This window comes from Sorex fumeus, unplaced genomic scaffold, assembly GCF_029834395.1.
Source record: "Sorex fumeus unplaced genomic scaffold, SorFum_2.1 ptg000079l, whole genome shotgun sequence".
Lineage (NCBI taxonomy): Eukaryota > Metazoa > Chordata > Mammalia > Eulipotyphla > Soricidae > Sorex > Sorex fumeus.
Window position 1 is genome coordinate 4965493 of NW_026606136.1, and position 25606 is coordinate 4991098.

Consider the following 25606-nt stretch of genomic DNA (forward strand, 5'->3'; position numbering starts at 1 on the left):
AACAATCCGCTTTGTGCAGTGTGTTGGTGAACCTAGTGGGAGTCTTTGGCCTCCTCTTCTGGCCACCTGTTCAGCACTGAGGAATCCACCCAGGGAGAGATGGCAGCTTGACTTCACACAAATGCCTAAATGCTTAGGCTACTGATATTTTTTGTCTTTTATGGACACCTTCACTGGATGAGTAGAAGTGGTCCCCATCTACGCTGAGAAAGTCACAGAAGTGTCTAAAGTGTTACTTAAAATAATTCCTAGATTTGGCTTGCAGGTCACTATAGAGAGACAATGGTACTTCTTTCACTTCTAAAGATATCCGAGATTTAGCTTCTGCTTTAAAAATAAATTATCAGCTCCATGAATCCTGGCACCCTCAATTGTTAGGGAAAGTGGAGAAATTCAGTCATACTCTAAAAAAGTATTGGGAAGATTATACCAAGAAATTTTTGATTCTAGGCTCTCACTCTTACCCAGAGTGCTCCTCAGATACAAAATAGCCCCTAAGGCAAAATTTCAGTTCAATCCGTTTGAGCTATTGTTAGGCCATTTAAAAAAAAATGTTAGGCCATTTAAAAAAAAAAACTTATTGGATGCAGTTTAAAATGAACTAAGTATGATATTCACTTAGGACAGGTGCAGCAGGGAATTCAAGTATATGGAAATAATGTTTTACCTCACCCAAATAGAGAATGAATTCAATCAAATTCAGCCTGGTATTTAGGTCTTACCAAAAACCTGGAACTCTGGATTCTGTTCTAATCCAACTACTGTGAATGGAAGTGGCCTTATCAAGTTATCGTAAGCACCTCCATGCTGTAAAATTTAATGCCATTTCTGGTTAGAGTCATTTCTTCAGGATGAAACCAGCTTCACCCATAAAATCCAGTGATAAGACTCTGACAGAAAGCAAATCAGACGACTGCTGTGATGGGTATCAAGGACTTAAAAATCCTTTTTATGGGGGCTGGAGCGATAGCACAGCGGGCAGGGCGTTTGCTTTGCTTGCAGCCAACATGGCCGACACAGGTTTGATTCCCAGCATCCCATATGGTCCCCTGAGCACTGCCAGGAGCAATTCTTGAGTGCATGAGCCAGGGGTAACCTCTGAGCATCGCCGGGTGTGATCCAAAAAGCAAAATAAAAAAAAATCCTTTTTATGAAAACCCAACCCTGAAAAGCTAATTTATGCCTGTTAACTTTTGTACTGTTTTTACAGGTAAACAGTGAAAGCAGTGCCATAATGCTTAACTATAAGAGCTTGGTCATGGACAAATTCTGTCATGATCCAAAAAGTAATACCTAGATTTAGATCCTGCTGGTGTTAGGAATGATTGATCCGGCCTGAGCACTGCAGTCTGAGCATGTAGTGAGATGTCCCCAGGAGAGTCACTCTGCAAGCCTGAAAGTGTCTATTACTAAGTCCTTACAAAATGGTAAATATTAGGAAGGAGAATTAAAAATGTTAAACAAGTTGCAGGTCTAAGGAGAGGAGAAACACACCTTAAGGGCTGATATGCCCTAGTGGGCTGCAGGTGGTGGGGAAGACTAGAGAAACATTTTGATTGCTCTTCCCGTGGGGTGGCGTGGTTGGGGAGGCGTGGAGAGAGAAGAAAAGGAGCGACTGGGGGAAGAGAAGGGATGGTTATGGAGACATACAGAGAGACAGAAAGAGGAGTAGATTGAGTGAGACAGAGAGTTCGAGGGAGATTGAGGAAGAGACAGAGACAGAGACGGAGAGAAGAGACACAGAATTTGAGGAGAAGGTTGCAAGTTAGAGAGAAGGCTGAGAGCTTTGAGTAAGATTGGCTGGGGAAATTGGAGAGGAGTCACGAAGAGAGTTGTAGAGCGAGCTAGAGAGAGGGTTGGTGAGAGCTGGGAAAGACAAAAGATTTAATAAATAGCAACTAATCAGCAACCAGCTTGGCCCTCATTCTTCCTTCGTACATCCAAGGCAATGGCCGTCTTGGATGGGTATGTGGCTTGAGAGCACCAAATGCGGGCAGCAAAAGAGAGCCGCCGAGAGAGCCCGTGAACATCCTTTAATGTGTAATCCCCGAGCAAACGAGTTTACACAACTCCACATGAGGGAATTTCACAGCCTGCCACAGAAGACGGGTCTACAGCTCCCACTTCTCAGGTGACTGAATGGGTTGGAACCACCACCGAGTGGTCGTAAGCTGTTCTTCTATACTCAAGCGGGAAATGAAAATAAGGATGGAAAATAAGTGGGTTTCTGGAAAAAAAATCCTGCCCCTAAAGGGTTTACAGTGAGTTTTAGCAAACCTTCAGAGAGGACTTATTGCCACTGATCACTAAGCTTTTTCAAATATTGAAGAAACAGGTATTTTTCCCAGCACCTTCTATGAGGCTAACATTACACTGATACCCAAAGCTGATAGAGATATTACCAAAACTGAAAATTTCAGACCAATTTCCTTGCTGAACATCAATACAAATATCCTCAACAAAATCTTATCAAACTGAATTCAACCAGCTTATCAAAAAAAAAAAAAACACCATGCATGATCAAGTGGGATTCACACGAGGGATATAAGATGGGCTCAATTTATGCAAACAAAATAACATAAAGTAAAATGAAAGGTAGAAATCATATTGTTGGAGTACAAGGAGCTTAAGTTTATCAGGTTGCACCCATCATAGTGCTCCCGAGTCATTCCCATTACTACGTTTGTCTGTAACTACTTCCTTGTGCTCTTTTGCCCAACCAATTTGTAAGGTCTCATCCTTCTTAGACACTGAAGCTGTATTGTAAGTTAATATTGCCTTTCTCCTCTCCTTATGTCTTTTGAATAGTTTACTTTAATACAATGGCCTTTTTGTATAAATACAGGAAGACAATTAATATTATGCTTTATATCTTGCTGGAGCGATAGCACAGCGGGTAGGGCGTTCGCCTTACAAGCGGCCAACATGGCCGACCCGAGTTCGATTCCTCCGCCCCTCTCGGAGAGCCCGGCAAGCTACCGAGAGTATTCGATATGCCAGACACAGTAACAACAAAAGTCTCCAATGGAGACGTTACTGGGCCCGCTCGAGCAAATCGACGATCAACGGGAGGGCCTTTACCTTACCTTACCTTATCTTAGGACTTAATTGGCTTTGAATATTATTCACTCCCGGGCATCTGCTTTCTCAACTTAAGCCTCAGTTGCCCCTCACTTCCTAGCACCCCAAGGGCAGGGTCCCGACGTGGGACTGGATGGAACCAGGGCAAGCCAGTAAGTTGTGTGCTACCCTGGCATCACGATGGGCCAGGCCAAGGTGCCACGATTCTTAACTATAAGAGTTTGATCATAGACAAATGCTGTCGTGATCTAAAAGTAATGACGAGACTAGGACCCTGCTACTATGTATAGGAAAGATATCTGGCCTGAGCACTGTAGTCTGAGATCGAGATGGCCCTAGGAGAGCAATTCTATAAGCTTAAGGTATTTCTTACTGTGTCCATACAAAATGATTTATATTATGTATGCTTATATGTTGGTCAGACAAGGAGAGGAGAAACACATCCAGGGAAACCTGTTCTAGGGTGGGTTGATCTGCTAAATGAGAATATGCCCTAGAAACTATTTTCCCGTGTGTCCTGACTAGCTTGGATGAGACTGAACTTTTCTCCCCCTCAAACTGCCTTCAGTAAATGATTTCAGTATATTGAGGCAGTTTCCCTTATCTCACAGGAACCTAGCTGATCTTAGGTATGGAGATCCCAGGTGCTAAGCCAGGCCTGATCTTGGGACTATAGATGCCTGGCTCCAGGCAGGCTGATCTTGGAGATATAGATTCCAAGCTCTAGCAGACTGATGTTTGTTCTGTTAATCCAAGTGTTTGTAGCTTGTAAAAGGTGAGGCCAAGTTTACTGGCCGGTGGATGTAAAGAAACAATGTATGTTTTGCTGCCTCAATGTTCTTTCTGTAACTCCTTTTGATGACATCACTATAGACATCACAATATATTGCACCCTTAAGAGGTACTATGATCTATATAAGGGAGATTTCAGGGCTCTCTGGGGGACATGTGCATCAGAGAACCTGGGAAGATGGGGCTGAGGACAGAAGCTGAGAGGACAAAGGCGCACGTGCTTGAGAGATCCTGGGGCCTCCATGACATACACTTCTTCCATGTAATAAACTGCTACTAAGACCAACAAGCTTGGCCCTCGCTCCTTCCTTCGCCTGAGCATCGCCGTCGACATCCCTGGAGTGGGGAAACGGCCTGAGACTACTGAACGCGGGCAGCGGGAGAGATAGGCCGTTGCCGTCCCCTTGCCCGTCCTTTTTTGTGTGTTTACACATCATATGATCCTATCAATCGATGTAGAGATGCAAGAAAACTTTCAACAAGGTCCAACACCCATTTATAATAAAACTCTTAATAAAATAAGAGTGGAAGGAACCTTCCTCAAGTTAGTAGCTGCTAGCTATAAAAATCCCATACCTACTATTAATGGTAAAAATTGAAAGCATTCCCACTAAAATTAGGTGCAAGGCAAGGATATCCACTGTCCCCACATCATGTTAGAAGTTTTAGCAACAGCAATCAGGCAAAGGGATACAAATCAGAAAAGAGGAAACTTCCTCTAACTGTGGATGACATGATGATATACATTGAAGACCCTAAAAAGTCCACTAAAAATCTCCTAGAAACAATAAACCAATATAGCAAAGTGGTTGGCTACAAAGTCAATATGTAAAAATCAGTTGCATGCCTATATACAAATAATGAATCAGAGGAGAAAGCAATCAAAGAGTCAGCCCCATTTAAAATAGTGTCCAAAAATAACAAATACCTAGGAATCAACTTAATAAAAGAGTGAGACATATACCATGAAAACTTCAAAACACTCAAGAAGGAAAATGAAAATCTTAGGAAATGGAAAAACATTCCATATTCATGAATCGGAAAAATCAACATTGTTAAATGATCGTCTTATCTAAACTACTATATAGATTCAACGCAATCCCTACCCAAATTCAGACAACATTCTAGAATATTCTTCAAGGACTTAGAACTGTCAATGATAGAGTTTGTGAGGAACCATTAAATACCCCACATAACCAAAACTATATTGAAAAACAAAAAACTGGGAGGCATCTCACTACTTAACATGAATCTATACTGTAAAACCACTGTGATCAAAACAACATGGTACTGGAATAAAGAAAGACTCTTTGATCACTGGATCAGAAAATAATATCCAAGGACAAAATCCCACATATATGTTCAGTTAATTTTTGACAAAGGAGTTGAGAGTATGAAATGGAATAAAGTCAGAATTTTAAACAAAAGGTGTTGGAAGAATTAGATAACCATATGCAAGAAATTAAAGCTGGGTTCATTTCTTAAACATTACGCAGAAGTTAACTCAAAGTAGACCAAAGTCCTTGAGATCAGACCTGAATCTATAAAGTACACTGAGGAAAATATAAGCAGGACATTCCTAGGCCTACACTTTGAAGGAGTCTTCAATGATATGATGACACTGGCAAAGGCTACAGAATAAAAACTAAACAAATGGGGGACTATATCAAACTTCAAAGTTTCTGTATGGCAAAAGAAACATATGCTAAAACTAAACAACAGCAGAGTAGGAAAAAATATTTGCATATCAGATAAAAGGTTGATATCCAAGATATAGAAAGTACTCATAAAGATCAACAACAGCAAAGAATCTAAAAACTCCAAAAAATGGGGAGAGGAAATGAACAGGGACTTCTTTGAGGAAGACCAACAGATGACCAACAGGCACATGAAAGAATGCTTATTATCACTTATTATTAGGGAAATCCAAATAAAGATAACCATGAGATACCATCTTACACGAGTGAGAATGGTACACAGCAAAAATACTTGTAACATTCTCTGTTGGCGGGGATGTGGTGAAAAAGTCTACTGCTGGTGGAAATGTTGTCTGGTCTAACTCCTATGGAAAACACTATGAATGGTTCTCAATAAGCTCAGAACTGAGCTCCCATATGAACAAGTAATCCCACTTTTAAGTACCTATCCCTAGGACAGAAAAGCATTTATTCAAAAGAATATATAAACGCCATTAGTCATTGCAGAACTCAGTATAATAGCTAAGATTTGAAATCAACCTAGATGTCCAATGACTCATAAGTGTATCAAGAAGATATAGTATATATATATATATATAGAGAGAGAGAGAGAGACATATATATGTACATGATACTATATCTATATCTTCATGATATATATAAGGGCTGGAGTGATAGCACAGTGGGTAGGGCGATTCCTCCGCCTTCAATTCCTCCGGCCCTCTTGGAGAGCCCAGCAACTACCAAGAGTATCTCGCCCGCATGGCAAAGCCTGGCAAGCTACCTGTGACGTATTCGATATGCCAAACACAGAAACAACAAGTTTGACAATGTTACTGGGCCCGCTGGAGCAAATTAATGAACAATGGATGGACAGTGACAGTGATATATATATAAGAATATCTATGTCTATTTCTATATCTATCTATGAATGTATATAATACCACATAGATGTAAGGAATGACAAAATCATATAACTCAAAAACATGGTTGGAACTGAAAGACATCACGGTAAATGAAATAAGCCTAAAGAAGAAAGATAAACACAGGATGACATCACTTACATGTGGTATTTTGACTAACTGGATGAGGGAATGCAATGGTTTAAAGTGTGTGGGGGGGGATACCAGTTCACCCTTTGCCAACATATAGGGAGAAGACGACAAGAAATAGAGTGAATGGGGGTGGGGGAGAAGAGACAAATGAGAAGCAAAGGCGGGGAAACAGGTCAAGGGGATTATGGCACATCGGTGATGTTAAGGAATGATAGAGCCGATATTCAAACCACAGAGTCAACACCACTGAACTCATGAGACCCAAACTATAAGAGCCCAAGTTAAAAAGGTCAAGGGGGCAGGCTGGGGATGGTGAGCAATGGGAGGAAACCTGAGAATTCTGGTGGAGTAATTTGACACTGTTGGTTGGATGTGCTAGAACATGGTATGTCTAAAATTCAACTACGAGTAACTACATAAATAATGATGCTTAAATAAAAGTTAAAAATATTTATGCCATAAAATTAGAGAACTTAGAAACAGTTATATTGAATTCTTGTAAGCTCCTAAAACCAAACCAAGAGAAAACAGAGCTCTTGAACGAACTAATTACTATTAAGGAATTCTAAATGGTAATTCAGTTTTCCTAAAAACAAAATCCCTGGCTCAGATGGGTTTACTGGAAAATTCTTCCAAACCTTTAGAGGAAACCTACTCCTAGTCCTTTACAAGCTCTTCCATAAATTCAAAGAACAGGAAAACGCCCAACAATTTTATGATGCAAACTACCCTGACACCAGAAGCAGAAAGAGACATCACAAAAATAAAACTGTAGTCCAAAATCCTGGATGAATACAGAAGCAAAGATCCTTAACAAAATATAGCAAACTGTCCCTAACATTACATCCAAAAGATCATAAACTGACCAAATCATGGTCACGGTCCTCCCGTTATTCATCGATTCATCCCGAAGACTTCATTTAGAAGTCAAGCTGCTAAAACTCATGGGTACACTGGTCTTCTGGCTGAAAACACTGGGGCCCCCCTCAGGAGGGGCAAAACCTCCAGCAGTCACACCCATACCTCACAGACCCCACCATGTAAATCATGAAAATGGTCTAACTTTAATGCTCTATGACTAATCTATGCAGAGATGTCAAGCCAAGTAAATTCCAGGAACACTGTTTTCAGTACTGAGAATTCTGGGGTTGTCTCAGAGTGGGGACCAGCAGCCTGCCCTACCCCTTCCTACTCCCCAAACCTCCAGAAGCCACACCCACACCCACAGCTGTAGCCATGTAAGTAATGGCCTCGCTCTACAGCTTCACCACTAATCTCAGAAGAGATGCAAGCTAAACCAAGCCACCCAAACTCATCAGCCAAGCTCTGCTGATCATTGAAATGCTGGAGTTTGCCACCTGCACACAAGGCAGCACAACACCTCCAAATTCCACAATACTCACAGTCCAATAGGAGCATATAAAATTAGATTGGGAAAATAGAATAAAGGCCAAAAAAGTCTTACTTAACAACAAACAGTTTGGTAAGCCTGCAAACAATGACTTTAATGACCCCATGGCAAGATAGAATAGTTTTCACAAATTTTCTTTCACTGAAGTGTAATCCCACTTACCATTTTGTTGTAACAAGCAATATAAAATAAATTATTTTGTGCCTGCTAAAGAGGCAAGCTTGGGAGTAGGTGGCAAACTGGAGACAATGGTGGAGGGAAGGTCACGGTGGTGATTGAATTGGTGTTGAAACAACAACGATATTATGAACAACTTTGTAAAACACAGTATTTAAATAAAAAAACTAAAACAAACAAAAACCAGAATCATGATATGCTTTTTCTTAAAAATATACTACTTGAGAAATCAGGGAAATAGTACAGTCTTGCATACAGCCCTGGGGGCTGACATATGTGGCCCCCAAAGAAATAAATAACAGAGGCACTACTTAAAACTATGCCCACATAACTATGTCCAATAACTATTTATTTTGGTTTTGGGGTCACACCTTGCAATGCTCATTTGTTCAACTATACTAACATTGGTGTGATACACAGCTCTCTAACCTTTTTCTCATTAGAAGAAAACCAATGCATGACCCTTGGCAAATGCTATGCCATAACCAAGTATAAGTAATAACCTCTTGTCATTGCAGCAGCGATAACAAAGAAAGAGAGGGAAAATTTTTTGTTAAGTAAAAATAAAAGCTGAAAGATTGGGATAAAAAAATAAGAATTCTGGCATCTAGGTAATTAAAACTATTTATAAGGTACTGAAATATATCTGGTAATGGTAGGAAGAAATAAACAACTCTTTGATTTTTGACTTTTCAGTACTATTTATATAACAACAAAAATCTCAAGCATATAAAGTGTGTTGAATTATGAAAGATCAGAGCACAAAGTTAAAGAGACTGAATACTGTTCTACGGCAAAAATTTCACTTGGCAAGAGTCTGTTATCAATAGGATTTCAGGGTGCAGACATGGAGGCCCCAAGGCCAACTGGCTGACCCAGGTATCCCAGGTACTGAGTGTATGAGCAGCATCACATTGAGATTTTCTGAGCCAACAGTCCAGTTAGCCAAGAAGCAATGTTGGGGCCCAGGACCTCCTGAGCACTACTTAAAAGGCCCGTAAAAATGAACATATAGATAAATATATAGATAAATAATATAAAAGCAGAGAATGGAAGAAGGGGAAAAGTAAAGGACTCCAAAATGATACGGAATTCAGAGCAAAGGGGGAAGTCATATAGCTTGGTTAGAATAAAGAATGGCAGTTTAGGCCAAGAGAAGTATAGTCAGACATTTACCTTAACCCATTGGCAAATAATGACTTAAAGTCAACATTTATTATGTTTATATTTTCCCTTGACAGGGTTTCAATTGTGCGAAGCCTTCCCATTTGGTGAAAGCCAGGAGCGACTAACTTGACATAGGCCCTGTTAAAATCTTGCAACCAATAAACCTGTAAGGAAAAAACATGAGGTTCTTCAATGGACACTCATCTGCCAGAGTTTTTTTCTGAAAAACATAATACATTTCTGCTCAAATAAGAACCCACTCCCCTTTCTACAGAATTAATTTAGAACAAATTCTCAAAGCCTTAGTGTTATATTGACCCTTTAAAAAATGTGTGCTGATGATAAAGTGAGTCATGTCAAACAATCACTATCACACTATATTTTTACAGAGTGTTGATATATCACTTGGTTTAGAATAGCAAATATCTTCAATGTCTATTTCCATCGACATAAATTTAACTAAATTTATTTTCTCATTCCTACTTTGGACAAATTTGCAGGCTATCGAATGTAGCCTGCCCACAGGGCAGAGTCTGGCAAACTCCCCGTGGCGTACCAAATATGCCAAATACCAGTAACAATGATGGGTCTCATTCTCCTAAAGAGCCTTGAATATAATCTCAGGGCTAGGATGAAAGAGACGTTACTGGGGCCTGCTCGAGGCAATCGACGAATAACAGGATGATGAATGAATGAATGAATGAAATTTAACTAAGTCACTGGCAGATAGCACATGTAGCTATATAATTAAAATCCACATTTCTGTAAAGATAAAAGTTTCTATAGGTAGCAAGACCTAGAAGTTAGGTCAGATTCTTAGGCACTGTTAACTACCTCCCAACCTAAACCATAAAAAACAATTACACATACCAGATGTTGCTCAATTTTTGATGCAAGGATCACCTCTACAGTTTTATGGACAAATAGGTATCTGTAAGGATGATATTTTGGAGGTCTATTCAGGTCAAATATTACATGTCTGTTTTTACTCTTTGCAATTTTCAAAAAATCAGCTAGCAATGGAATCTTCTGACTTCTGGCTTTTTCAAGATCAGCCCCTTTGGGGAGTTCCATATTGAAAAATGGCTAGAAATAAGCATATCAGTGACTGTCTCTGTAAAAAATATTTTTCAAATTTCTTGTTATAAAACTCTATACCCAGCTCTATCACCATATAAACCTATTATAATTTACCCCACCAAGTCCTCTTAAATACTGATTTTAAGATGAATTACCAAGAAGATAAAGCATCCTTCATAGGTAATTTTGGTATTGGAAAAGAGTTTTTATATATTATAGAAACTGTTGTATTTATTCTGAAGAGTCTTTGTTTTCTTTCTTTTTTTTCCTTTTTGGATCACACCTGGCGATGCACAGGGGTTACTCCTGGTTTTGCAACTCAGGAATTACTTCTGGCGGTGCTCAGGGGACCATATGGGATGCTGGGAATCAAACCTGGGTTGGCTGAGTGCAAGGCAAACACCCTACCCGCTGTGCTATTGCTCCAGTTCCAAGTCTTTGTTTTCTTAAATTTCCTTTTCAGTGTTTTTTCTATAACCAAAATAATATAGTCTTTTTCAGTCATACTGTCTTCCTACATTTGCTCTTATTGATTCTGTTTTTTCTTACAGAAAGAAAAATAGGTTTGGGCTTCAGACAGAATTAATTTTAACCTCAGCTATAGATTATTGCCTGATCTCCTACATTCACCTGCAAAAATTCTACCATTGTGGATGGAGCAATAGCACAGTGGGTAGGGCGTTTGCCTTGCATGCGGCCGACCCGGGTTCGAATGCCAGCACCCCATATGGTACCCTGAGCACCGCCAGGAGTGGTTCCTGAGTGCAGAGCCAGAAGTAACCCCTGAGCATCGCTGAGTGTGACCCAGAAAGCAAATAATAATAATAATGATAATTCTACCATCAACCTTCAAAGTCCAGTTCAAATACTATCTCCTTCATGAATTTTATTCTTTTTTTCCTTTTTGTGTCATACCCAGCGATGCTCAGGGGTTACTCCTGACTCCGCACTCAGAAATTACTCCTGGCAGTGTTTGGGGGACCATACAAATGCTCAGAATTTATCCCAGGTCAACTGTGTGCAAGGCAAACATCCTGCCCGCTATACTATCACTCCAGCTCCATGAATATTCTTGAATAGAAGAGAATTCAATGGCATTAAATACCAAATGGCCATTTTTATGTTTCTGTTGTTATATGCTTCATTTTTCTTTCCTGAATTAGTTGTATGTATCTTAGACAAAATTCAGATCTTGACTTCATACGCATCTCATCTGGTAACCTTGTTCAACTTATTTAAACTCTCAAAGTCAGCAGTGTAATTAGATGTGTGACCACGCCCCCCCAGGGAGCATCATAGCTGTACACATTTGAATACTATAGTCAAACATATATGAAACACCCTGTCATTGAAACATCAACAACAAAGTGAAGGGGGGGCTAAAAATTTTAAGTTAGTTAAAATTCTTCAAGTCTTCATTGCCCAAACTAAAAATAGGCCAGAGAAACTATATAGGAGGTAAGGTTCTGGACTTGCATCCTGCTGTTTCTGGTTTAACCCTCAATACAATGTATAATCCCCTGAGCACAGAACCAGGAATTGTACAAGAACAATTCCAGGTATGGTCCCCAAACTCAAAAAACAAAAATAAATAAAGAAGAGGGGCACTTATTTAGGCTCTAGGCGTGTGTCTGGTACACACGAAAGTGTACAGTTCTTATGAGTTCCCTCATTTTTAACTTCACTCACATGTTTTAGCATGGAACCATTAGGCCTGGTTGGTTGAGTATTGCTTGGAATGACCCCAAGGAGCCCTAACGACTACTCGAGAGTACCTTGCGAACAATACGAGATTAAAAATTAAAGTTTGAAAAAAAAAAAACAAATTCAGGGGCTGGAGTAATAGCACAGCGGGTAGGGCGTTTGCTTTGCACATGGCTGACCCGGGTTTGATTCTCAGCACCCCATATGGTCCCTTGAGCACCACCAGGGGTAATTCCTGAGTGCAAAGCTAGGAGTAACCCCTGAGCATTGCCGGGTGTGACCCAAAAAGAAAAATTAAAAAATAAATAAATAAATAAATAACTCAGAACGTGAAAACAATAAATGAGATCAAAAGTACACAGTAAATGAAATGTACACAGATTCAGTGAGCTTGAAGATAGTAATGGAAAAATAAATCAGTTGGAAAGAGATAAGGAAAACTTAGAGAGAGCTGGGGAATATGTCTCTAAAAGGTATAGTGCATGTTTTACATGTACAAGGCTCTGAGTGCAATATCTGGTACCACAAAATTTCCCAGGCACCGCAGAGTGTAGTCCTGGTGTTGTCTAATCACCACTACGGGGGTTCTGATGATCCTTAGTACTGTTGGGTTTGAATAGCACCATACTGTTTGGCCTAGTACCAAGATGTTTTGGCTCATGCTGGCAAGCCAATTACCAAGAGTGGCCTATAGTCACTGAAATGAAGAAAGACTACACAAACCACAGACTTCATAAAGAATAGTAACATAAGGTTGATAGGTATCCCAGATGGGTAAGAGAGAGAGAGAAAAAAAGAACAGAAAACTTAACAAAAGAAATAATAATGGAAGACATCCCAAACCCAGGAAGGAACTGAAAAAATACATCTGTGAAACTAATAAAACATTTTGATATTTACTTTAACTTGGGGGGGGGCACACTTGGAAGTGCTCAGGGCTTACTCCTGGCTCTGCATTCAGGGATCACTCCTGGCAGTACTCAGGGGACCGGGAATCATATGGGGTGCTGGGGAGCAAATCTAACTAGGCCATGTGCAAAGCTAACACCCTTCCCACTGTACTTTCATTCAGACCACTATTATTTAAATTAAAATAGACTTACACAAAGACACAGAATGGAAAAACTATCAGATTTAAAAGAAAAAAATGAAAAAAAGGAGGCAGCTAGGGTGGAAAAAAGGGAAAAATAGAAACACTCCTATTAGCTTTCATCAGACTTCTCAGCAGATACTCAGGAGAGAGAGTAAAGATACATGAAAAATTCTCAAAGATAATACTTGCCAAACAATAAGTCTATATTCTGCAAGGCTTTCTCAATTGCAAAGAAGAAATAAAGGCCTTTGCTGACACAAACAAGTTAAAGGAATTTGACAACACCAGATCTCTCCTAGAAAAAAATGGTGAAAGAGGGGCCAGAGCCACAGTATGGGGGAGAAGGCACTTGCCTTTCATGTGAAATAGTACAGGAATCCTATTGATCCCCTGATCCCTATCAGGAGTAAGCCTTGAACAACACTGGCAGGTCTGCTTCTCTGGCCCCGCCCACCCCCTAAAAAAAAGGTGGAAGAAACTCCTCTTTCCTGCATAAATGAAAAAGAGTGGCAGGCTACAAAATCAATGCCCAAAAGTCCATGGCTTTCCTATATATAAATAATGAAAGAGAAGAAAGAGAAATTAAAAATACAATACAGTTCACAATTGTGCCTCAGAAAATCAAGCACCTCTGTATCAGCTTAACTAAAGAGGTGAAGAACCTATACAAAGAAAACTACAAAACACTACTTCAAGAAATAAGAGGACATGAGGAAACGAAATGGAGACAATCCCTGCTCATGGATTGAGAGGATTGACAGTGTCAGAATGGCAATACTCCCCAAATCATTATACAGATTCAATGTAGTCCCTATAAGGTTACCCATAACATTTTCAAAGAAATAGATCAAACACTCCTGAAATTCATATGGAACAATAAACCCCCCAAAATAGGTAGAGCAATTCTTGGGAAAAAGAAGATGGGAAGTATCACCTTCCCAAACTTCAAAATGTACTACAAAGCAGTAGTAATTAAAATGGTATGGTGCTGGACTAATGACCCACAAACCAATGGAATAAAGTTGAATATTCTGAAACAGACCATCAAATATATGACCACTTAATCTTTGATAAAGGAACAAGAGATGTGAAATGGAACAAGTTGTTTTGGGAAAACTGGATAGCTCCATGCAAAAAAATGAACTCAGATCTCTAACATCGGGCACAAAAGTCAGATAAAAATGGATTAAAGAACTCAATATCATACCTGAATCCATAAGGTGCATGGAGGAAAATATAGGCAGAACTCTCATGACAATGAAGCTAAAAAAATATTCAAAGATGAAACATCATTGACCAAGCAAGGAGAAGCAAAGATAAATAAAATGGGACTACATCAAACTAAGAAGCTTCTGCACTTCAAAAGAAAAGGTGGCCAAATTACAGAGATCCCATAGAATAGAAAACTTATTTTACCCAATACCCATCAGAAAGGGGTTAATATCCAAGATATATAAGGCATTTGTAGAACTTTACAAGAAAAAAACATCCAACCCCATCAAAGAATGGAGCAAAGAAATGAAGAGAAACTTCCTTAAAAAAAGAAATACAAATGGCCAAAAGGCCAAATGGCTCTACATCACTAATCATCAAAGAAATGAAAATTAAAACAACAATGAGATATCATCTCACACCACAGGGACTGGCACCACCATCAAAAAGAATGAACCAATGTTGATATGAATGTGGGGATAAAGGGGCTCTCATTCATTGTTGGTGGAATGTCAAATGGTCCATCCTTTTTGGAAAACAATATGGACATTCCTCAAAAAACTAGAAAGTGAATTTCCATATGACCCAGAAATATCACTTCTGGAAAATACATTGTGGGGGCACAAAAACTCACAGCAGAAAAGTCATCTGCACTTCTATGTTCATTACAGCACTATTCACAATAGCCATAATATGGAAACAACCTGAGTGACCAAGAACAGATGACTGGATAAAGAAACTACAATGGAATACCATGCAGCTATTAGGAAAACTAAAGTCATGAAATTCGCTTACAAATGGGGGGACATGAAGAATATAATGCTGAGTGAATTGAGTCAGGAAAGGGACAGACATAGAATGATTGCACTCATTTGTAGGACATAAAAAACCCGTAAGGACTGTAGAAACACAGGTCAGGATTGATCCATGGTTAGAAGTTTGCCTCAGATGCTCGGGTAGAAGGCAGTTGGGATATAGAAGGAAACACTATGGCAATGATAGTTGGAAATGGTCACTCTGGATATGAGCCTCATGATGAAAGTAGGTAAAGGAACAAACATGATGACCTCTTAGTATTGCAAACAATAATGCCCAAAAGAAGAGGGAGAGAGGGAGAGAAGGAATGAGGGAGGGGAGAAACAGACACACATATTTCAGTCAGACAATGTTCCAACACTTACTGTACTTAAAGGACTTAAGCAGAATATTAAAGTCATTATATAGCTGCAAGCCTTTGTATGTGAATAATCACCCTAATGATTCACTGTATCACTGCCATCCCGTTGTCCACTGATTTACTCATGCGCATGCCAGTAACATCTCATTCGTCCCAGCACTGAGATTTTAGCAGCCTCTTCTTACTCACCTTTCCCAACGCTGCTGTATTGGAGGCTCTTTCAGGTTCAGGGAAATGAGGCCTGTTATTGTTACTGTTTCTGCCATACTGAATACACCATGGGGAGCTTGCCAGGCTCTGCCATGAGTGAGGGCGGAATACTCTCGTAGCTTGCCGGGCTCTTGAAGAAGGATGGAGAATACAAGCAAGTATGTTAAAACCAAACATATGTACTTCTTTAGGTACATCAGTGGGCTAGATTATAAGAGGCTGCGCAGCTGCAAATGCGGCCATGTACTCCAGGAAATGCTGCGTCAATATCTTCTGGGAGTTTTGTTTTATAGTCTCTGGATCTTGGCCATTGATGAGATTACATGGTGCTGGGGGCAGTTTGTGGGTGTGACTGCCAAGTTTTGAGTTTCCCTCCCCACCCCAAGCAGAACCCCGGCAGCCGAAAACTTCCAGAACCCAGCCACAGCCATGCTCAAGGCCACTCTTCACATGCTTGGATGAGCCTCACGCATGAAGGGATCAGTAGAGGAACCCAGGTATCAGGGACCCGTGGCTGAGATCTCCAAGCATGCTTGGATTGGGACTTGGTCTCCTCCACCAAGATCCCCTAATGATTACTGACATAAATTCATAAGTCAAAAGACACAAAATACTCAAGTGAATTAAAAAATGCAAGCTATTTATATGCTGTTTATATGAGACATGTAAGCTATAAAAAAGAACTTTAAGGAAGGGAAACTGGCACTCTAAGCCAATGGAAAACTGAAAGAAAGAGAAGAATTGTGACATACTTATATCTAAACTCTGGACAGAAAAAATGGATGGAAATTAAATAGTGAAGAAGGGATCAATAAACAGGAAGTCATAATTACACACATACACATAAACATACATAAATATGTATATACCTAACATAGGATCAGTACAATATATAAAGAAAATAATAAAAGACTTAAAGGCAAACATTAACAGTAACAATAGTCAAGAACATTAACACTACACTGACAACAAAGGTCAAAAAAATCAGCAAGAAAAATTTGAACTTAAATAATAAATTAGATGATATGAAACTGATAATCAGAGAGCATGCCAGTTAAAACAAATAAAACAAAATAGCAAAATATAAATTTAAAAGAATTCAAATGACAAATACAAAATATGAAAATATGAACAGAAATAAACAATTCACCAAACTCACTAAAAATAAAAGCACAAATAAATAACATCAGAAGTGAAAAGAAGAAAGGCACATGTATAAAATACAAAGGGTCAGGGGCTGGAGCAATAGCACAGAGGGTAAGGCATTTGCCTTGCATGTGGCTGACTGGGGTTCAATTCCCAGCATCCCATATGGTCCCCTGAGCACCGCCAGGAGTGATTTCTGAGTGCATGAGCCAAGAGTAACCCCTGTGCAATGCCGGGTGTGACCCAAAAAGCAATAATAATAATAATAATAATAAAATACAAAGGGTCAAAAGAGAGTGTTGCAAATACCTATATGGAAAAAAAGTTACAGCCTGGAAAAAGTGCAGAAATTCTTAGAAATATACAATTGACCCAGGGATCACACCCAGAAGCCCCACCCTGCCAGTACCAGATAAATACCTCATCAGCCAACCTCCACTACCTCTACTACCTCCACTACCCAGCTGCCACCACGCTCCAGGCCACTTTCCAGACTGCACGGTGCTTTGAGCAATCATAAGACACTTAATACCCATCTTCCAAGATTACCTCACCATATTTGTTGGGGTTCAAATATGATTTGAACCATGGGAACACCTATAAGGGCAACTAGAGGCCACCCTAAAAGCCTCCATCCCTCTCGGAGAGCCCGGCAAGCTACTGAGAATATCACGTCTGCCCGCAAGGCAGAGCCTGGCAAACTACCCGTGGCATATTCGATATGCCAAAAACAGTAAAAAACAATGGGCCTCATTCCCCTGACACTGAAAGATCCCCCAATATGTCAGCATTAAGAAGGATGAGCAAGGAGAGATTGATAAAATCTCAGGGTCGAACTAGGCTGCCAAAATGAAGAAGGACTAAAATGACTGCCTGTACTTTCTATGCACGTATGCTGGCATTAGAAGCATCCATCGAGGACCTGGTGGTGCAAGCACAGAAGATCAAGTACATCATTGGTCTGACTGAGACGAGAAGGCATCAACACATCATGCCACTTTTGACACTGGAGAAGAACTGTTCCTCGGAACATGTGACAAAAGAGTTGTTGGCGGTGTCAGTGTCCTCATCAACAAAACTTGGCCATGAGCATTGATTCATTCAAATGCCTAACATCTCGAATTGGATGCTTATGACTGAATAAATGTGGCTCACTGCCAGCAATTTCTATCTTCATCGTCTACGCACCAACATCCAACTACAATGAAGAAGAAATTGAGAAATTCTACATGGAGCTAGAAAAGTTTTATAAAGAAGACCAAACCTTCTACAAAATCATTGTCAGTGATTTTAATGCCAAGATAGGACCAAGAAGATCCAAGATGATTGCCCGAAGAACTCCACATGAGGACCCATGGCCTAGAATGGAACGAACAGGATGTCTGAGTTAATGATGTCGACCAAAACCATCCATGGTAAATCACAGTTCCAGAACGCTGAGTCTAAATGTTGGACATCAGAGTCTCCCAGCCGACATTTCCACAACGAAATTGACCACATCATATTCAATTGATAGTTACGCCTGACTGATGTCACTGTTGTTCCAAAATTCCAAATGGGATAAGACCACTGTCTCCTTCATGTAAAATTCTACTTCATGAAGAGGGGAGAAAAGGCTGCAAAGTTTAAGAAGAGAACTCCCAGAACGACCACCAACTGGGAGCTCTTTGGCACTATTGCGGCAACATGGGAAGATGCCATCATTGACAACATTGACGAGGAATACGATCAACTGATTCAGCACCTCCATGACTGTGCGAGGAACACTGAGAGAGAGGAAGCCACAAAAAAGACACCTGTCTTCAGAAACTCTCAAGCTCATTCGCCAATGTGGCTTGGTACGAGCCTCAAGCAACCACAAGCTAACATCCAAGCTCAAAAAGCAGTGCAGAGAAGCAATAAAAGAAGACCTCAAAGAGAAGAGTAGCAGTGATGGCCAATGCAGCAGAAGTTGGGAAAAGTATTCAAAACACTTGCCTGTCCTTCGCCAACTACAAGTCCAAGATGACTGCCCTCCGATGTCCTGATGGATCTGTCACATCTTCCAGAAGGGCAATGGAGAAGATTATCCATGACTTCTACTCGGACCTCTTCGATAGCCATGTCCACCTGCCCACATACCAAATTCCGCAGGATGGATATGTTGTTCCCAACATTCAACCTTCTGAAATCTAACATGCCATTTTTGTCGGTAAAGAAGCGAACAGCACCCAGCCTAGACAAGGTCAGACCCGAACACCTGAAGAATCTGCCGTCAGTACTCGTCAATACACTGGCTTGGCTCTTCACACGCTACCTGTCTGAATGCAAGGTTCCGTCCCAATGGAACACCAGCAGGACCGTTCTACTGTACAAGAAGGGAGGCATCCAAAACATTGACAACCATCGCCTGATCTGCCTGTTGTCCATTGTCTACAAGCCATTCACTTGAGTCATCCTGAATAGGATTGGCAGAACACTAGATGAAGGACAACCATGCGAGCAAGCCAGGTTCCGAAAAGCATTCAGCATGATCAACCATATCCACGTGGTGACCAAGCTCAGTGAGGTTTCTCGCAAGTTCAAGATGCCGCTCTAATGTTCATTGATTTAAAGAAGGCCTTTGATTCTGTTGAGACTGAAACAGTCATTGAAACCCTAGCCAAACAGGGCATTTGAACTCAGTACATCAGTATTATGAGCTGTATTACTGATTCACCACCAGGATCTCACCATCCTACAAGGACGTGATCATCAACATAAAGAGAGAGGTTCGGCAGGGCAATACCATTTCAGCGAAATTCTTCAGTGCCACCCTCGAGAACGTCATGCAACAACTGGAATGGGAAGGAATGGCAACTATACCACCTCTGCTTCACTGGTGACATCATTCTAAGTACACCAAACATTAGCCAAGCGGCACAAATACTGGCCAACTTTGACCGTGAGTGTGGAAAGATCAGACTACAGCTGAATATCACAAAGACAATGTTTATGAAAAATGGACTCGTTCCTGATGTTTCATTTGCTCTCAACGGAATGAACATCTCCAAATGCAGCAGATATTTGTACCTAGGTCAAGAACTCAACATGACGAACCTGGCACCTGAGCTGCGCAGGAGGAAGAGAGCAGAGTGGAATGTCTTCAAGAGCATCGAAGAAATAACTAAGAGAACAAAGACCCTATGGCTCTGGGCCCATCTCTTCGACTCCACCATTCTCCCTGTACTAACATATGCTTCAGAGATCTGGGCCTGATGAAAACAGGATGAGAACGCTATTTGGGTCACCCAAAGAGGAACCGAAAGACTTATGCTTGGAGTATCACGCTTCACTCAAGTGAGAGAAGGAATCCGGAGTTTCAACCTCCATGGATGATCAAGAATTAGGGATGCTGTCTTATTTGCCAAGGCATCGAAAATCAAATGGTCTGGACACTTAATGCAATTTGAAGACAACTGCTGGACTAGAGCTGTTACTGACTGGATTCCATGGGACTCAAAAAATCATGTTGCCGCCCACCTACAAGATGGTCAGACTTCTTCATCAAGACCCTGAACAAACGGTCTGAGGTTCTTCGTGTTCCTGAAGCAAGCAGATGCCACTGGGCTACACTAGCACGCGAGAGGGATGATTGGAGACATTACTGGTGCCTGCTCGAGCAGATCAATGAGTAACGGGATATCAAGTGATCTAGTGATACAATTTTAAGACTAAATCAGGAAAAAATTTAAAAAACTGAATCGAGATTACATGAGTAAAAATTTCAAATAATAATCAAAAGCTTTCCCTATTCCCTGCCCCATATAAAAGCCCAGGACTAGTGAATTCTACTAGATTTTCAAAGAAGAATATCAGCCCTTCTCTTAAACTTGTCCATAAGGTTAAAAAGTACATTCTGTGAAGCATATATTACACTAATTCACAAAACAAATAGTGATGTCACAAAAATTTAGCTATAGACCAATACCCTACAAATATAGAGGTAAAACCAGTAAACAATATTCTAGAAAACAGAATTCAACAATACCTTAGATGAATCATGCACTATGATTAACTGGGATTTACTCAGAGATACAAGAATGGTTCACAATACACAAATCAGAAACTGTGATGGACAACATCTACAAAAAGGTCAATAATTATACAATCATTATAGAAGCAAAAATAAAAGGTATTTGTTGATATCCTTCTTTCTTTTATGATAAAAACCCTCAAAAAGAAGGAAGTGGGGGTCAAGAAAAGAGAAACATTCCCAGTGAATCATAGTGAGTCCAAAATGCAAAACATAAAAATGACCAAAGAATGCAGTGAGCAGCCCCACTGAGGAAGAGTCTGACAGAAACCAGTAAATAGTTCTGGGAAGATTTTGCCTCAGGAGCTTCCAAACAATAAGCAGTGTGTGTGGCATGACCTCAGGGTTTAAGAAAAGTCAAAGAAGACAGAAAGACCACAGTGAGAGGATAGGGAATAGTAAAGGGGGGATGCCCAGTCCATCCCTGACTCCAGTGTAGTAAAGGGGGGATGCCCAGTCCATCTCTGACTCCAGAATATAGGGAGGAGGAAAGGACAGAGAAAGAAAGATATCGAGGGGTGAATAAGAGGTGGCTGGGAAGTAATGGAGGCAGGGGCCAAGGACTTCAGGTACTTTGGTGATGTAGTGGTTGGTCTAGTTATATATTGAAACCACGAAGTCAGTAACAATGAAAGCAGGAGATCCAAACCACAACAACCAAATTTCAAAATGTGCCTGTAAGTGAGGCAGGTTGGAGGCTGCCTGGGGTACTAGTGAAGGGAAGTTGACACTGGTGGGGGATTGGTGCTGGAACATAGTATGGCTAAAACTCAACTATGGGCCGGAGTGATAGTACAGCAGGGAGGGCATTAGCCTTGCATGTGGCTGATGAAGATTTAATCCCCCAGCATTGCGTGTGGTCCCCCAAGTGGGCCTGAAATGAGTGAGCACAGAGACCGGAGTAATAAAACTCAACTATGAACAACTGTGTAACTCATATGTTAATAAAAACAAAACAAAAAAACAGAATTTATTCTTGTGTGCTCCTGGGAAAACTAAAATTAATTCCCATTTATTGGCTGGAGCGATAGCAAAGCAGTAGGGCATTTGCCTTGCGCGCAGCCGGCCTGGCCAAACCCAGTTCGATTCCTCCACCCCTCTCGGAGAGCCCGGCAAGCTACCGAGAGTATCAATATGCCAAACACTGTAACAACAAGTCTCAAAATGGAGACATTACTTGGCCCACTCGAGCAAATCGATGTACAACAGGAGGACAGTGACAGTGTGAACAGTATTTATCACAATATACTGTAATTGTTTCTTATACTATTCTGTACATTCCATTAGGGCTATGTCTACATTTCATCACAAATGTATTTTCTCTGATGTGTATAAAATATGTAGCCTGGGGCTGGAGCAATAGCACAGCGGGTAGGGCGTTTGCCTTGCACTCGGCCGACCCAGGTTCGATTCCCAGCATCCCATATGGTCCCCTGAGCACTGCCAGGGGTAATTCCTGAGTGCAGATCCAGGAGTAACCCCTGCGCATCGCTGGGTGTGACCCAAAAAGCAATAAATAAATAAATAAATAAATAAATAAAATATGTCGCCAATGACCATTTTGAATAGCATGAAGAAATCAGGGTATTTTTGGGTTTTTTTGTGGGGGTGGGAGCAAACCTGGTGGTACTCAGGGCTTACTCCTGGAACTGCACTCATGGATTACTCCTGGAGGGCTCAGGGGATCACATGGTTTGAACCTGGGTCATCTGTGGCAAGGCCTATCCGCTATACTATTGCTCCAGTACCTCAGGCAAACATTTCTGTAGCTCAGTGTACAGCATGTGCTTTGATTGTCTGAAGCCCTGAGTTTGATGCATGAACCTCCACAAAAGAATATTTAAAAACAAAAATGTTTGTCATGGTGGTCCCTTCTCTATCCCAACTGCCTTCTCCCCAGCACTTGAGGGAGGCTTCCAACCATGAACCAATCCTCCTGGCCTTGTTTCTACTGTCCTTGGGCATTGGTCTCAAATTATGGTTGTTGTTTTTTTTAATCTGACAAGTTAGTCCAATCATTCTATGTCTATTCCTCTCCTTCTTACTCATTTCACTCAGCATGGTGATTCATTTATTTTTAAAGTAAAGTTTTTTTCTAGTCTGCCTCATCTATTGTGACCTACCCAATATACCCAAGAATAGTCTATGTACATGGGAGGAACTGTATATGTTCATGAAATCTTGAGTAAAGGGTATAGAATGATCTGAGTAAGTTTAAAACATTTTATTCAGAATTCTATTGAATATAGAAAGCAACAATTTTACAGCTTTACAAGAAACACCCCCTGACAATGCTACAACCATACTATCAAACTTGAGTAAAATTATGTAGACATTTGCTAGCTTTATATAAAGCCTTCATCTCCAGAAGCAGAAGAGTGACTCCTCATCTCCTTATACAGAAAAGTGATTCAACACAAGGTTGTTGAGCAAAATAATAGTTCTTACCGGATGATTTATAAACCACTGGCCTGCATTCAGAGTTGACAGAAACTCCCACGTGAAGTTACTAGAATGTTGATTAGTGGCATTTGGCTGGATATCCCTGATATTGGTTGTTCTTCTCAGAGTAGAGTCATGCATGCAATAGGGTATCCCATCTTTGCTGTGGGCAGAAAGTTAAAGAGTCAAAAGGGTGGATACCTTGAAGTCAGCTGTCCCGCAAATAGGGTCACAAGCTAGAAACCTGCTGTATTTCTGGTTCACACATTTCACAACAGATTACTATTTTCACATTAGATGACTTTTTCACATTAGAAAATGTGAAATCCTCTTCTCTACTCTTTCTTTCTACTCTTTAAATTTAAACCCATTTTCATTGAGGCACCAGTTTCTGCCCCACCCCCTAGGCTGCCTCTATGCAGGCACGTTTTCCCCTTCCATAGTGTTCCCTTTCCTTATTTATCCCACCACACCTACCCCAGTGGCAAACTTCCTGTTGAAGGACAATTCTCCTTCTCTTTGTATATATTGCTTTTGGGCATTTGTTATTGTCATATGCAGTTTCTTTATGTCCCACACATGAGAGAGCTCATTCTGTGTCTTTCCTTTCCCTCTATCTTTATTCAGCATGAAATTCTCCCGATTCATCCATGTATCAGTTCTAGTGATTTTGACAATTTGTTCCACCCTTCTATGTTACCTGCTTTTAATCTCATATATGAGAGATAGCTCTCTGTTATTGTGGAAGTGGTGATGACCAAACACATATAGATGGATAAAGCTCATCTCCTGGAATTCCATAAAATTGCATCACTGTCATGTCATTGTCCTCCCGTTGTTCATCAATTTGTTCGAGCGGGCACCAGTGTTACTGTTTTTGGCATATAAAATACATCACAGGTAGCTTGCCAGACTTTGCTGTGCAGGCGAGATACTCTCGGTAGCTTGCCGGGTTCTCCAAGAGGGGTGGAGGAATCGAACCCAGGTCGGTCGCATGCAAGGCAAACACCCTACCTGCTGTGCTATCGCTCCAACCCATAAAATTGCATATCAATGATAATTTTTTTTCAAAAATATACCTTTAATTTACAGGAAGCACTGTAGTACTGTCTTCCTGTTGTTCATTGACTTGCTTGAGCAGACCCAGTAACATTTCCATTGTGAGACTTGTTGTTACTGTGTTCAGCATATTGAATATGTCATGGGTAGCTTGCCAGGCTCTACTGTGCGGATGAGATACTCTCAGTAGCTTGCTGGGCTCTCCGAGAGGGGTGAAGAAATCGAACCTGGGTCGGCTGCATGCAAGGCAAACACCCTACCTGCTGTGCTATCACTCCAGCCCAGTATTTACAGGTAGATTTTAAAAAATAATCTTATAAATAATTCTCTGCTAATACATTTTAAAATTTACACTAAATAGATAAATCCTTAAAATGTAAAATGTAAAATTTAGTAAGAGTGGCTGGGTGCAAGCCTCAGGCAACCACAGGCTAATGTCCAAGCTCACAAAGCAGTGCAGAGAAGTGATCAAGGAAGACCTCAAAGAGAGAAGAGCAGCAGGGCTGGCCAATGCGGCAGAAGCCGGGAAAAGTATTTGAAATGCCTGCCTGTCTTCACCAACCACAAGACCAAGATGACTGCCCTCTGACGTCCTGATGGGTCTATCACATCTTCCAGAAGGGCAATGGAGAAGATTATCCATAACTTCTACTCAGATCTCTTCAATAGACATGTCTACCTGCCCACATACCAAATTCCACAGGATGGATATGTCATTCCCAACATTCTCCCTTCTAAAATCCAACACGTCATTTAGTAAAGAAGCAAACAGCACCCACCCCAGACAAAGTCAGACCTGAGCACCTGAAGAATCTGCCGTCAGTACTCATAAATACACTGGCTCGGCTCTTCACACACTACTTGTCTGAATGCAAGTTTCCATCGCAGTGGAAAAACAGCAGTACCATTCTACTGTACGGGGAGGGAGACATCCACGACATTGGCAACTATCGCCCGATCTGCCTGTTGTCTGTCATCTACAAGCCGTTCACTTGAGTCATCCTGAGTAGGTTTGGCAGAACACTAGATGAAGGACAAGCATGGGAGCA

The 25606-nt window shown here is 40.8% G+C and overlaps 1 protein-coding gene across 1 annotated transcript in view; it reads right to left on the reverse strand.

Moving 5' to 3' along the window:
• GDPD4 (glycerophosphodiester phosphodiesterase domain containing 4) overlaps positions 1–25606 on the reverse strand; it is an 87452-nt gene that overhangs the window by 12558 nt on the left and 49288 nt on the right. Inside the window, exons 10-12 of the mRNA XM_056130560.1 lie at positions 23505–23661; positions 10251–10466; positions 9390–9544 (exon numbers count right to left, since the gene is read on the reverse strand). Of these exons, the coding sequence (XP_055986535.1) occupies positions 9390–9544; positions 10251–10466; positions 23505–23661 (528 nt within the window). The remainder of the gene's footprint in view (positions 1–9389; positions 9545–10250; positions 10467–23504; positions 23662–25606) is intronic.